This window comes from Schistocerca serialis, chromosome 4 (genome assembly GCF_023864345.2).
Source record: "Schistocerca serialis cubense isolate TAMUIC-IGC-003099 chromosome 4, iqSchSeri2.2, whole genome shotgun sequence".
NCBI classification, from domain to species: Eukaryota; Metazoa; Arthropoda; class Insecta; order Orthoptera; family Acrididae; genus Schistocerca; species Schistocerca serialis.
The window spans coordinates 501,155,742-501,170,979 of NC_064641.1; the positions used below are offsets into that span (position 1 = coordinate 501,155,742).

Sequence of the window (15,238 nt, forward strand, 5' to 3'; positions counted from 1 at the left end):
AACCAGGTTAGATGATCAAGTTGCCTTTTCTGTGTAATAGCTGATAGAGATCTATGCTTTTGTTTAATACTTTTCATTATCTTGTAGAAGGAAGTCCTACACTGTATACTACTTAACTATTCATCTTTACTATCATCAAGTGCCTTTACCACAATGTTTTTCACAAACCAATTTCCTGTTCCGTCTTTGCCAAACACCAGCCTTATCAAATGCTTTCAAGTGCCTGAAAAAATTTTTTTCTTTCAGTCAATATTGACCTCTTGTTGAAACTATCAACCTGCTACTCAACCACAGCTGTGCTTTTCCTCACTGAGTTCTGAAAAGAGCTTAATGGGTGTTAGGGATAATGAATAGCACTCCAAAAAATACATAACATATTTACAGTAGTGTTCTTACAAGTCTATAAAAATTACATATTTATTTATTTATTGCTCCTTTACATTTTCTCTCCTGCTCTGGCACACCTCTCAGTTAACAAGTCAGTTACATATAACAATGTACTAACATTACTGACAAAATCTTTTAATTTGTAATACTAGAACAACTTTGGAACAAAATTTTAAGAACAATAATGTAAACATATAGTACAGATCACAGCAACATTTTTTTGTTTTTTTACTTACAAGGCAGATGTTAAAATTCTGCTGAACACAAATGTTGATACACAAACACGAATTTTATTAACAAATAATTTTGTAACATATGAAAGCCACAAAATCTTACAAAAATGGATAAATTTACATGAAGTAGTTTGTTGAATGAAGTTTCTCATGAAACAAGTGGCACTAATAAATTCATGCTATACAAAAAATGCAATTAATGACAATTACGCCAGCACTTACAACCCTGCCGTGGTAATTATGTCCACAGAAACATACACCTACTGACAAACAATGAATAAATTTACTAAATGTGCTTGTTGACTACCAACTTACTCAGCTAATTAGATTTATGTAAATAATTATAATGTAAGTCCTTAATACTGCAGGTCGATTATAGGCTGTAAAGGCAGGTACATTTGACCGTAATACAGGAATATGTAAAAAGACTCAAGGTTCAGTCAAATGGGTCTACTGATTCTTTACAAAAAGCAATATCTAATCACCCTGAAGTGCCAGGAAAGTAAATAAATAAATATTGTTTAGTGCTTAATTTTGTAGTGTTCCTGAACTAATATTACAATATTACTTTGACAAATATATATTGTAAATAAGCAGAAGTTGCTTACACAGGCATACTAGCATAAAGTACACAGCCAGTATGTTTACTCTAGCTTTCTTGTTTATATTTGGTTTTGTGATAGTGGTCTGTGCACAAATGTAAAAATACCAAGGAATGCTTCATTAAAAGGAAAAATAATTGTGACTAGATTGTGCAGCTTTATTCCAATAACCAGAAACACACTCCTATCTCTGAGCATATGACACACATAACATACCAAGTCAGTGATAGACGGGTGCACAGTTCAACATATTGGCATCAGGAAGTGACACTAATAAGTAAGGCAGCATTGTTTCAATGATCAGAACACACTTTATTTCTGATTTTCTTAAATTCAAAACAGTGAATGGATAAAATAACAACTGTGCATCATTATATAGTGTGCTGTAATGGCAGAATGTTAATGTGAGCAGGTACAGGTGCTCTTAGCAGTGTGAAAGCAAACTCTCAAAACCCCTATGAAATTACTGCCTGACATGTCTTCACTTAATTGTTTTAATGTTTTATGGGCTACCTTTATAATTACATCAAAGAACAACTAAAATTAATGTAACAGTAATAGGAAGACAATTAAGTTGCTTTCTACAACCTTTTTATTACAGCACATGTCCATAATATGACAAATGGGGCAAAATGAGAGGGGGAGATAGGAAATGGTGCACGAACTATATTATCTACATTTGATGTTAAAAACTAATTAATTCAACAATTAATTTACAGATCTGATACAAAGTTCCAATGCAATTAAGTTCCATGATTACAATGTTGCAATTCATGGTGTATTTGTACTAAACAATAATAAGTTATATTGTGGTAAAAACAGGCATTACTTTAAATTTCAGAGGCACATATTTAAGAAGTTCACGCAATTTGAAATGCTTGTTAAATATCTATCAATGTATAGCATCATACATTTTTATTTTTAGGTTTCTGCTAGTTCATACTAATGTCCATTTTTATCCAAAATATCAGAAAATTTTAATGTCTCTAAACTACTCATCCCCAAAGAATGTATTAAAAATGATTCATGCCTCAATGAAGTAATGCAATGCTATTTACCTGCTGTATGTACACTGCTGTCTTAAATTCTTCATAGAAATTCTTCTTTTTTTTAATAACTCTACAACAAATATATTTTGTTTTTCTTTTTAGTCACAGGCATTTCCAAAAATACTCAGATATAAAAACTGTGAAATTATACAAAATCATCACTGTAAAAGAATTTGCATTGCAAGATAGTTCTACTTACATATATTTTCAGCAATAAAACTGACTGTAGAATATGTAGCCTAAAGATTCATTTGTCTTAAAACTGGTACGGATGTCTTATGTTCAGTGTCATTTTTGCAAAAACTATGTTGCAGGAGAAGTTATAAGGCTTGAGTTTACTCAGTTCTTCAGAGTTACATTAAAATCCATTCCATAGTATTTCCCTCGCCTGCTGTGTGAAATGTGAAATTTAATACTACATAGTTGTCTCTAGCTGCAGCTTCTGAAAAAATTCATCTAGAGTAATTTGTTTTTAATGGAATCTTCACTGTGGTGGAATTACTTTCTCCAGGAAAGCTTTCAAGTCCAATATTTCCTGTAAGGAAGAAATGACATTAGATTGTTTTTTCTGAAGCAACAAGTTTCAGAAACTACAAATATCAACTACATGAACACCCTCCCATTTACATCATGCTCATGTATGAGTGCAAATTATACTAGCTTAGCACTATGTCTGGAAATAAAATTACCTATGAAGCTATAGAGATGACAACAATACACTATTACTTGGCGTGATAAACTGTACTTCGTCTGCATGGCCTCACCACTGTCTTTACAGTTGAGAAAAGAGAAAGGAGATGATAGGAATCCGGTGTTGATCAAGTACAGTTGTAAATACTGAGCTATAAATCACAGTCTAAGTAAAGGAATTGTCAATTTGCCAAGACAATAAAATTTAAGATTTATTTCTATGTGGCTTGTGATGTTTCAATGGCAGTATCTGCACAATTATTGTATGTTGTGAGATCGCGATTCTCATCGCTTTGTGATGAAGCAAGCTGGGATCTCTTTACTTCCTCTCTTGTTTTGCCACCTGCCTCCTTAAATTCATTTTTGACTTATTACTATTAACATACATGAGTATAATCTACATTTTCATGAAAGAGAAAAGCTGGCCCTCAGTCATAAAGAATATAGCAGCAGATCTAATTGTATACTTAGTTTTGTGTATCTAATCAATTTCCTAATTTATTTTGACCGTTCCTAGTTAACATCTTTTGTTATAGGGTGAAATCAGCAAGTGTTTCGTGACTTAAATGCTGTTGTTGACTTATAAACAAATATAAATTCTGTACTAATTATAAATATTTAGAAGAAGAACTACTATCAGTCTTAAAGTATTTATTTGGCTCTATTCGAAAACAGGTTAGCAAAGCCAGCCCTTAATTAATTCCAAAATAATTACCAGGTTTGTCGAAAGTATTGTTTGCATAGGTTAACCCTTGTAGCACAAGAAACTGTTAAAAAAAAGGAATTTTTCTATATATCCAGTTAACTGAATGAGTTATATTTTAATTGTAATTTCTGTAAATTTAACATTGAACAAAGTATAGTTTCAGTACCTATTATTGTGAGGATATATAAAGGGCCAATTTTTGGTCCCGAGTCAGTAAGTCCATGGCCGATTTTCAGACGAGAAACCTGTATTGGTTATGTCAACAACACTACATCAACTGAATTGTGAAATAAGTGTAACACAAAGAGGTCGTGTGTTAAAATGACAGTGTCTGTTCAATAGTGCCACACTTACTGTATTATTCTGCAAGAACTCTGTGGTTAGGCTTTTACTGCTCATGGATGTTAAATGGTAAACTATTGTAGCAGTATGCTGACATTTGGCTGCAAACTATTAATGAGCCTTATCAAAAGTTAACCAATAGTGAACTGACCATATTAACTGTGTAATATTGGGAGGTTGTGAACAGTGAAAATAAAGAACTGTGAAATGCAACTGTGCAATTTTCGGCTACATTATTTACAGTAGCCAGCGTTGAACTTCTACCCCACATTTTTCAGCCAGTATAACAACGGAGTACATCGACACTGAGGACTATCAACGAAGAAGTAAAGCAGGCGAATGTCGAAACTTGATTGTAGAGTTGTCTCTGCTGCATCGATAACATGTAATGTTAAAACAACAGCTGATTCCTCAAACTGGGGGGCTATCAAGTACGGGGTCCCACAGGGTTCGGTCTTAGGTCCTTTACTGTTCTTGATATACATTAATGACTTACCATTCCACATTGATGAAGATGCAAAGTTAGTTCTGTTTGCTGATGATACAAGTATAGTAATAACATCCAAAATCAAGAACTAAGTGATGTAATGGTAAATCATGTTTTTTCACAAAATTATTAAGTGGTTTCAGCAAACGGACACTCTTTAAATTTTGATAAAACACGGTATATACAATTCCGTACAGTAAATGACACAACTCCAGTAATAAACATAGACTTTGAACAGAAGTCTGTAGCTAAGGTAGAATTCTCAAAATTTTTAAGTGTGTCCATTGATGAGAGGCTAACCTGGAAGCAACACATTGATGGTCTGCTGAAACGTCTGAGTTCAGCTACGTATGCTATTAGGGTTATTGCAAATTTTGGTGATAAGAATCTCAGTAAATTAGCTTACTATGCCTACTTTCATTCACTGCTTTTGTATTGCATCATATTCTGGGGTAATTCATCATTGAGTAGAAAAGTATTCATTGCTCAAAAACGTGTAATTAAAATAATTGCTGGAGCCCACCCACGGTCATCCTGCAGACATCTATTTAAGGATCTAGGGATCCTCACAGTAACCTCACAGTATATATATATTCACTTATGAAATTTGTTGTTAATAATCCAACCCAGTTCAAAAGTAACAGCAGTGTGCATAGCTATAACACCAGGAGAAAGGATGATCTTCACTATGCAGGGTTAAATCTGACTTTGGCACAGAAAGGGGTAAATTATGCTGCCACAAAAGCCTTTGGTCACCTACCAAACAGCATCAAAAGCCTGACAGATAGCCAACTAACATTTAAAAATAAATTAAAAGAATTTCTAGATGACAACTCCTCCTACTCATTGGCTGAATTTTTAGATATAAATTAAGGGGGGAAAAACTTAAACATTAGCATCATGCAATATTTTGTGTAATGTAATATCTTGTACAGACATCTTTTATTAACCTGACACGTTCCACATCATTACGAAGTGTCGTATTCATGATCTATGGAACAAGTATTAATCTAATCTAATCTGATGTCAACGACATCTATTAATATCACATACTGTTGTAACATGAGCTTTTCCTTCAATGTAATGACGATAAAGGCGTAAGATGTGTATGATGCCCCGAAAGGAAAGCTCTGCTGTACTGTTATGATGAAAAAAACATTTACAAGATATGGATTAAGTTCCCTAAGTTTTGGTAAGCATGACATCAGCTGTTGGAGAAGATTAAAATATTTCTCTTACAAAATATATATTGAAAACAAAGGAGAAGACACAAAAACCAACACTTTGCTCACTCTGATACAAAATGTAATGTGCAAATGTATACTTCATCACCAGAAATCAGCTGTCATTTAAATTTCAATGCTTTATTTGGTTGAGAATATCCACTTTGTCAACTGTACAAGGGTGCTTTGATAAGAGAGTGAGAAAAAAAAACAATGAAAAAAATGTTTGTTTTGTAAACAGCTCAACTTACTTCGACATATTCTCCCTTGAGGGATATACCCCAATGATCCTCCAGCTTTTTCATACCACTGGAAAAACAGCTTTTGTTAAATTATGCAAAATACTCATTGACTGCAACTATCACTTCCTCATTTGATGAAAGTGTCTTCTCAGTGTACCAAATTTTTAAATTAGGAAATGGGAAGAAGTCACTTCGGGCTAATTGTGGTGAATACAGTGAATGAGAAACAAATCCTAAGCCCAATTCATGCACTTTCACCAGTGTTATTGATGATGTGTGGGATGGTGCATTATCCCAGTGAAAGAGCACTTTTTGTGTGCCAACCTCGGTCATTTTTCACCCAATGCAAATTTGTAACACTCCAACTCTAAAGCATAATAAGGTCCAGTAATGGTTCTGCCTCTTTTCATGATATCAATGACAATTATTCCTTGGGAATTCAAAAAAATACTGGCCTTCACCTTCTTCAGTGCACTTTCAGCTGCCTTTCTTTTTCTCTCTCTCTCTCTCTTTTTTTTTAAAAAAAAAGGTTTCATCAACAGTCACAATTAGGCACAAAAAGTCTTGCACATTGTGATTAAACATTGCCAGACATTGTGCTGGATGAACTTTTCGTCAACTGTGAGCAATCATGGCACCCACCCCAAACACAGCTTCTTCACACCAAATTCTCTTTGCAGGATATTATGCACTCACTCAGTCAACAGTCTCAATCATCTCAAGAACTTTTATTTGGCAATCTTGTATTACTGTATCATCGATTTTTGTCTAGGGTTTCCTTTGTGGTGACCTTAATTGGACGACTTCATCTTCGGTGCTTGTCCAACCATGTTTCAATTTATTATTCTAAAAGTAAATAGCCTTCAATGATGGTGCAGAGTCCACGTGAAATTCATCCAATTTTGTTTTGATTTGTGCAGCAGTTCAACCCTTCAAATGAAAATGTTTAATAACAGCATGAAACACTGTTTTCTCCATTTTCAATGGCAGTCAATACATTGACCAATTTAGATGGCTGTCAACAATGAGCTGTGTGCTGTACATTATTGAAATTCTTTATACGATCCTTGGAATAATGACGTTTACCAACCATAAGGACACAACAAAAATGTTGCATTCTTTCATGGAAATTTACCAGACTTATCAAATCACCCTCGTATTTATCGCTAACAATTCTGGCTACTCCTCTATTCTGCACCTGTTAAAATGGAATGGCTCTAGCATTTTTTTTTCCAACTTCAAACTTTATAAGTATTAGCCTATCTAGTTTAGGTTACGCAGAGTTGTTATTTTGCTGTTTGGTTTACGACAGAGAAACTGATGCCTTAGCACACATTTATGCTGATCAGCACAGAATACTTACATTAAGCGCTTCTAATAATTTTTTCCTACCTCTCTCAAAATACTCTAATTCTTCTCACTGTATGTAATGTACTCAGTCTATATTTTATACAGTCATTTTATACTTCTCCAGTACCTTATATACATATAGTCACCTTTTCCATCAGCTACTTCTCTTTTATTTATCAATTTACATAAAAGATTACCAGTAAGCATTCAAGTATGTCTGAATGCATTTTCTGTTCTAGCTTTCTATGGGAGTTGGAACTGTAAAAGTAGCAACTATTCATTTACAACTTATACAAGATATAACCTGTTGCCAGCAATTTGGGGAAGTTGTAAGATACCCTTTGCAGTGCCAGTTGTGTTGATAGTATGAGTGTAGCAGACTGTTGTCTGACGAAACTCTGTACCAGTTCTGAAATGAATGCCATGAAGTACTTCCTTCAATTTCAGAATCAAGCTGAGGTTACATGGAACCTGCAAAATGACGGGCAGATCCTGCAGAAAGTGTTTCCACATTTTTCTCTAAGCTGGCTGTAGGGTGTGTTCTAAAATTGAACAGCCAAGAGAAAGAAACAGCAACACTTTGTGCAGCACCCACCCAACACTTTGCAGTATTTGGGGTGCACCTGGTGCAAGTTGTGGTTGATTTGTTTGATCAATGAAACCGAAAAATGCTGTTCAACCCATAACACACTCCCTGGACTTTATTGCTAGACTTCAAATTGATCCTTTAACTTAAGAAAGCACTTTATGGCATTTTTTCCAGAAATGTTACAGAGATTCATCACGCAATAGACTGCTCGACTCACACAATTAACACTAGTAGTGCTGTTAAAGGTATCCTACGACTTCCATATTGCTGGCAGTAGGTTATACACAATGCTAGCGACTACTCTGGAGGACAGTACAACTTTGTTTAAAACTTGCACAAAATAGGTACATTCATTTCAAAGTTGCCACTAGTACAGTTTCAACCACAGTATATATCCATATCTATATTCATACTCTACAAATTACTTTGAAGTGCATGGCAGAGGGTACTTCCCACTGTACCCGCTATTACAGCTTCTTCCCATTCCATAAACACATGGAGTGTGGGAAGAATTACTGTTCAAATGCCTCCATGCACACTGTAATTAAACTAACTTTATCCTCATGATCCCTACAGGAACAATACATAGAAGGTTGTAGTGTACTCCTACATTTATCATTTAAAGGTGGTTTTTCAACCTCTGTGAGTACGCTTTGCAGGACAGTCTGTTTCTACCTTCAGGTGTCTGCCAGTTTAGTTTCTTCAGCATCTTTGTGACACTCTCCCACAGGTCAAACAAACCTGTGCTATCCTCCTCTGTATGTGTACACTATCCCCTTTCATCCTGCTGGGACTAATATTCTAGGATGGGTCGCATGAGTAATTTGTAAGCCAGAAAGTTACTTCTACAACTGTCAATGACTCTACATCTAAGGTAACATGCTGTGCATCCTCCATACAAAGAAATCCTCGATCCAGCTATATGATCGTACCTTCTATGATAAGCATAGGTGTTGTACTGAGTTTAATGCTTTTTGGAAATCAAGAAATACTGCACCTACCCAACTGCCTTCATCCATAGCTTTCAGGAGATCACGTGAGAATACTGCAAGTTGGGTTTCACACTATCAATGTTTTCAAAATACTTGGTGGTTGACATGGAGGAGGTCAATTTCATTTGATGCAACTCATTATATTTGGGCTCAGAATATATTCCAGGATTCTAAAACAATTGGATGTCATGGATATTAGACAACAGTTTTATTTACCATTTCTTCTACCCTTCTTGTATATGACTGTGGCCTGTGCTTCCTTCCACCTATGAAGCACAGTCTTTTGTTCAAGAGATCTATGACAGATTATGGTTAAAAGAGTCGCTTACACAGCCACAATCTTGGCACAAAATCTACCAAGGAATCCAATGGGCCCTGGGACTATTTAATTTTTGCGGTATCAGCTGTTTCTCAACACCACTGACGTTTTTATCTGTGTCACTCATCTCTGCAGAGGTGCAGATAGTAAATTGGGACTACTCTTGAATTTTCATTCATAATGGAATATTTGAAAACAGTTCACTGGTTCTGCTTTTGTTTTGCTACCCCTAAGTTCTGCCCCATCTCCTCCATGAGTATCTGGATACAAACTTTGGTACCTTTATACACAATCAGAATTTCTTTGAGTTTTGTGAGAGATCTTTCGATAATATTCTGCGGTGGTAGAGATTTAAGGCTTCATGCACTGCCCAATGTGTTTTACTCAGCATCTCCCTTACACTCTGTTTTACACCTACTATGCAGTAGTCTGTTCCCTTACAGTGATTGTGTACCGTGGAAAATTCTTCCCATCATGAACTATTCTCCCAGGTACGTATCTATGAAGTGCCTGGTCACCTATTTTTCTGAACATGGTCCACAGTTCTTCTAAATGCTCTTCTCCAGAGCTAAATACTTTCACAAGTTTCTTACGAGATATGCTGTTACTATCTCTCTATCTTGTCCACTGAACACACAAATCATCCTGCCTGTTTCAGTTGCCCTTTGTACTTTGGTAAGCATTGTTTCTACAACTGCTTACAGTCACTAATAACAGTTTCTATGTGGACATCTTCAAAGACGCCAGTCTATATGTTGCTATTTGGTTTAAAGTATTTCCATCATGAGTGGGCTTCCAAACAATCTGTTCCATGTGGTTATCAAAAAATGCATTTATTACTGTTTCACAGAATATCTCATCAAGCCCCCCCCCCCCCCCCCCTTATAAAACTGTAATCTTTCCATTTGATTGCTGGATGATTGAAGTCTCTTCCAGCGATGACAGTACGATAGGAGAAATTCGTACTAACGAACTTAAGTTAATTCCCTTAAGTGTTTGCTTACATCTGGAGGTGAATTTGATGGTCAACAGAAGAATAGTTTATGCCAATCCACAATACTGGGTCTTTTCCTGACAATTTCACATTCAGTTTGAATTTCTATCCCACTGGATCTGAGTTTATCAACTGTGACAAATACACACTTCCATTTATCATTAGCCTATCATTTCAATATATTCTTAAATTTTCCCGGAAACTCTCATCCTATAAATTTTTGGTTTTATTTAGCTTTCTGTGCCTTGTGATATGTGAGCTCCACTGCTTGTTACACGAGGTTCAAACTCTGGCACTTTGTTGTCAATGCTTTGGTGGTTTGTCACTAGCATTTTAATACTCTTATCTGTAGATGGTATTCCTTTAGATCCTTTACTGACACTTGTGGTTCCCCTGCAGCTATTATTATCTGGGCTGGATGGAGGATTAACTGATCTAAAAAAAACCTCATGTGCACTCCACAAAGAGCCAGCTACATCACTAGCAGCCTCTGATGTGTATTGCACATCTGACCCACTTAAGGGGACCTTCCACTTTGTAACACAATGGCACATTTCCAGAAAGTAGCAGCCTAGCTTGTCACAGAACCTTAGAAGTCTCTGGTTCAATTCTTTCACTTGACTCTGAACCAGTGTGCACGACCAGTTCTGGGGAAAATTCTGTAAATTGTGAGCTTCGATGAAACACCATTAGCAATAAATTATAAAAGAGCAGTGAGCAACCTTTGCACTTGAATTCTGTTGTACTTTGACACATAACCAAGCTTACGTCGTGCAAAACCAGATGCACATTTGGCTTTGTTGAGTTACGCCAACTTGATTAAAAATATTTATTAAAACTGCACCAATATGCCATCACAAGTATTTCACATAAAGTATCAAACAGAGCAAGCCCAGTGGTTAATGCACTAGACCCTGGTTCATGAGCAGTATGGCTCAAACCCCTTACTGGGGATCCAAACTCAGGTATCCTGTGGTTTCACTGAAATGCGAGTGCCAGTTGCTTTCTTTGGAAAGAAAACAGCTGACTTCCTTCCCCCTATTTGCCCTATCTGAATTTGTTGGTGGTCTTTAATGACCTTAGCACTTACACAATGTGAAATCCTAAGCTTCCTTCCTTTTCCGTATTTATATAAGATATCACTTGTTTGGGAGTGTACGAGAGAGAGAGAGAGAGAGAGAAAGAGAGAGAGAGAGAGAGAGAGAATTATCAATGATGGTACGGAATGAGTCACAACATGCAATGGTCACTGGTGATCACTTGCCAAAAAATTTCACACACTCATGAAAGCGCACGTGCACACACATAATGAAATTATCTTAAATATATCCAAATTAGGTTTTAAAATGCAAATTATTGGATTCTGACTACCATTTATCTATTTATTACCATTTCATAATATATATCTCTTGTGGCCTAACAAAAACTCAAGAAATAAATTACACAACATAGGTTATTTCCATGCTCAAACACTGTCCATTTACTCACAATTATTGAAAAATTAAAGCTATTACTGTCCCACGCATTAACCCTTTGCATATCACTGACTAAGTTCTCTAGTTTAATTATTGGCAGTAATATATTTCTCACATATCTATTAAATATTTTCATACATATAATAAATAATGACAGTTACCTCATCAGACGATGAGTGCATCATTCCTCGATATGTCTTGAATTCAATTTGTCTAAGGAATTGTTTCAAGAGAGAAGCAGTCATCTGCCCCCATTTATAAGGTACAATGGGATCACAGTCTCCATGGCATTGTATATAAGGAATATCTTTGTTCGCAACAGCTGCCTGCGTAAAAGCATTAAAAAACAGAAATATTTTCATTAGTTGTTCCTGTGGTTTTATGGAAAATTAAAATGTATATTGGATGCCTAATCTTTCCCACAAATTACTTAAAATATACTATAAAAGAACAAACAATCTTTGACAAATTGCTTATTTCTATTAAATGATACCAATACACTATACAGTGCTTGACAGAAAAATTGTACAGGATGAAAGAATACTGAGAAAGAATAATACAAAAATACTGTTCAGAATAACACATTAATAATTTTGTCAAGAAAGTACAATATGATAGAAGACGTCTTGTAGTACACAAAGGGCTGCATTTCAAAAGTATCTACATAACACACTAGTCTTTAGAAATATAGTCTATCATCAGTGGCAAATACTTCTGAGGTGTAACTCATGGTGTACAATAAGAGTTCCTTTATTAAATACAAGTTGCAGAGCACCTAATAAACAAGATATTTACAGTAGTTTGTTAGTTTCTTGCTCCATAGATCAAATTAAAGACAAACGTTACGAGGTGGAATGTGTCAACAGAACAAACACAGGATATTTACATACAACTAAAAAAATAAAAATAATATTTACATGGTTACAAGCTGGCCATTTACAATTTTTTCTTTGAAAATGACTGATTATCTCTCCTTAAGAATTCCTCTATTGTATAGGCAGAGTTGTTATGGAGAGACATTTCTAACCAACATTTGAAAATACACTGGAAAAAGTGCACCCTTTTAGAGGTCTCTAATTGACTCACCCTTTTAGGGGTTTCTAATTCACTCAAGATTTATTGTTGCAACAGTGCATATAGAGTACATGTAACAATTAAATTTACATATCAACAGCGTAAGCAGTTCCGAGGCATCAGATATTGACCCATGCTGAAACACCCATATTAGTACGTGTTATAGCCTCCACTGGCAGCTATGCAGGTGCCAACTCTGGCATCCAGTCAGTTGTACAATGGTGAATACTGTCCTGGGATATATTATTCTGCACCTGCTCGACCTGTTCATGCAGTTCTGTAAGCATTGTTGGCTGACAAGTCGCATGAGTCACTTCTCAATCTGTCATATTCCACACATCTACATCTACATCTACATTTATACTCCGCAAGCCACCCAACGGTGTGTGGTGGAGGGCACTTTATGTGCCACTGTCATTACCTCCCTTTCCTGTTCCAGTCGCGTATGGTTCGCGGGAAGAACGACTGTCTGAAAGCCTCCGTGCGTGCTCTAATCTCTCTAATTTTACATTCGTGATCTCCTCGGGGGGTATAAGTAGGGGGAAGCAATATATTCGATACCTCATCCAGAAATGCACCCTCTCGAAACCTGGCGAGCAAGCTACACCGCGATGCAGAGCGCCTCTCTTGCAGAGTCTGCCACTTGAGTTTGTTAAGCATCTCCGTAATGCTATCACGGTTACCAAATAACCCTGTGACGAAACGCGCCGCTCTTCTTTGGATCTTCTCTATCTCCTCCGTCAACCCGATCTGGTATGGATCCCACACTGATGAGCAATACTGAAGTATAGGTCGAACGAGTGTTTTGTAAGCCACCTCCTTTGTTGATGGACTACCATTTTCTAAGGACTCTCCCAATGAATCTCAACCTGGTACCCGCCTTACCAACAATTAATTTTATATGACCATTCCACTTCAAATCGTTCCGCACGCATACTCCCAGATATTTTACAGAAGTAACTGCTACCAGTGTTTGTTCCGCTATCATATAATCATACAATAAAGGATCCTTCTTTCTATGTATTCGCAATACATTACATTTGTCTATGTTAAGGGTCAGTTGCCACTCCCTGCACCAAGTGCCTATCCGCTGCAGATCTTCCTGCATTTCGCTACAATTTTCTAATGCTGCAACTTCTCTGTATACTACAGCATCATCCGCGAAAAGCTGCATGGAACTTTTGACACTATCTACTAGGTCATTTATATATATTGTGAAAAGCAATGGTTCCATAACACTCCCCTGTGGCACGCCAGAGGTTACTTTAACGTCTGTAGACGTCCCTCCATTGAGAACAACATGCTGTGTTCTGTTTGCTAAAAACTCTTCAATCCACCCACACAGCTGGTCTGATATTCCGTAGGCTCTTACTTTGTTTATCAGGCGACAGTGTGGAACTGTATCGAACGCCTTCCGGAAGTCAAGGAAAATAGCATCTACCTGGGAGCCTGTATCTAATATTTTCTGCGTCTCATGAACAAATAAAGCGAGTTGGGTCTCACACGATCGCTGTTTCCGGAATCCACGTTGATTCCTACATAGTAGATTCTGCGTTTCCAAAAACGACATGATACTCGAGCAAAAAACATGTTCTAAAATTCTACAACAGATCGACGTCAGAGATATAGGTCTATAGTTTTGCGCATCTGCTCGACGACCCTTCTTGAAGACTGGGACTACCTGTGCTCTTTTCCAATCATTTGGAACCTTCCGTTCCTCTAGAGACTTGCGGTACACGGCTGTTAGAAGGGGGGCAAGTTCTTTCGCGTACTCTGTGTAGAATCGAATTGGTATCCCGTCACGTCCAGTGGACTTTCCTCTGTTGAGTGATTCCAGTTGCTTTACTATTCCTTGGACACTTATTTCAATGTCAGCCATTTTTTCGTTTGTGCGAGGATTTAGAGAAGGAACTGCAGTGCGATCTTCCTCTGTGAAACAGCTTTGGAAAAAGGTGTTTAGTATTTCAGCTTTATGCGTGTCATCCTCTGTTTCAATGCCATCATCATCCCGGAGTGTCTGGATATGCTGTTTCGAGCCACTTACTGATTTAACATAAGACCAGAACTTCCTAGGATTTTCTGTCAATTCAGTACATAAAATTTTACTTTTGAATTCACTGAACGCTTCACGCATAGCCCTCCTTACGCTAACTTTGACATCGTTTAGCTTCTGTTTGTCTGAGAGGTTTTGGCTGCGTTTAAACTTGGAGTGAAGCTCTCTTTGCTTTCACAATAGTTTCCTAACTTTGTTGTTGTACCACGGTGGGTTATTCTGGTCCCTCACAGTTTTACTCGGCACGTACCTGTCTAAAACGCATTTTACGATTGCCTTGAACTTTTTCCATAAAGACTCAACATTGTCAGTGGCGGAACAGAAATTTTCGTTTTGATCTGTTAGGTAGTCTGAAATCTGCCTTCTATGTCTCTTGCTAAACAGATAAACCTTCCTCCCTTTTTTTATATTCGTATTAACTTCCATATTCA

The 15,238-nt window shown here is 36.7% G+C and overlaps 1 protein-coding gene across 1 annotated transcript in view; it reads right to left on the bottom strand.

The window, feature by feature from the left end:
- Positions 1–399: 399 nt before the first annotated feature.
- LOC126475228 (acyl-protein thioesterase 1) overlaps positions 400–15,238 on the bottom strand; it is a 163,144-nt gene continuing 148,305 nt past the window's right edge. The window contains exons 6-7 of the mRNA XM_050102906.1: positions 11,842–12,006; positions 400–2,806 (exon numbers count right to left, since the gene is read on the bottom strand). Coding sequence (XP_049958863.1) covers positions 2,756–2,806; positions 11,842–12,006 — 216 coding nt within the window. The 3' untranslated portion in view covers positions 400–2,755. The remainder of the gene's footprint in view (positions 2,807–11,841; positions 12,007–15,238) is intronic.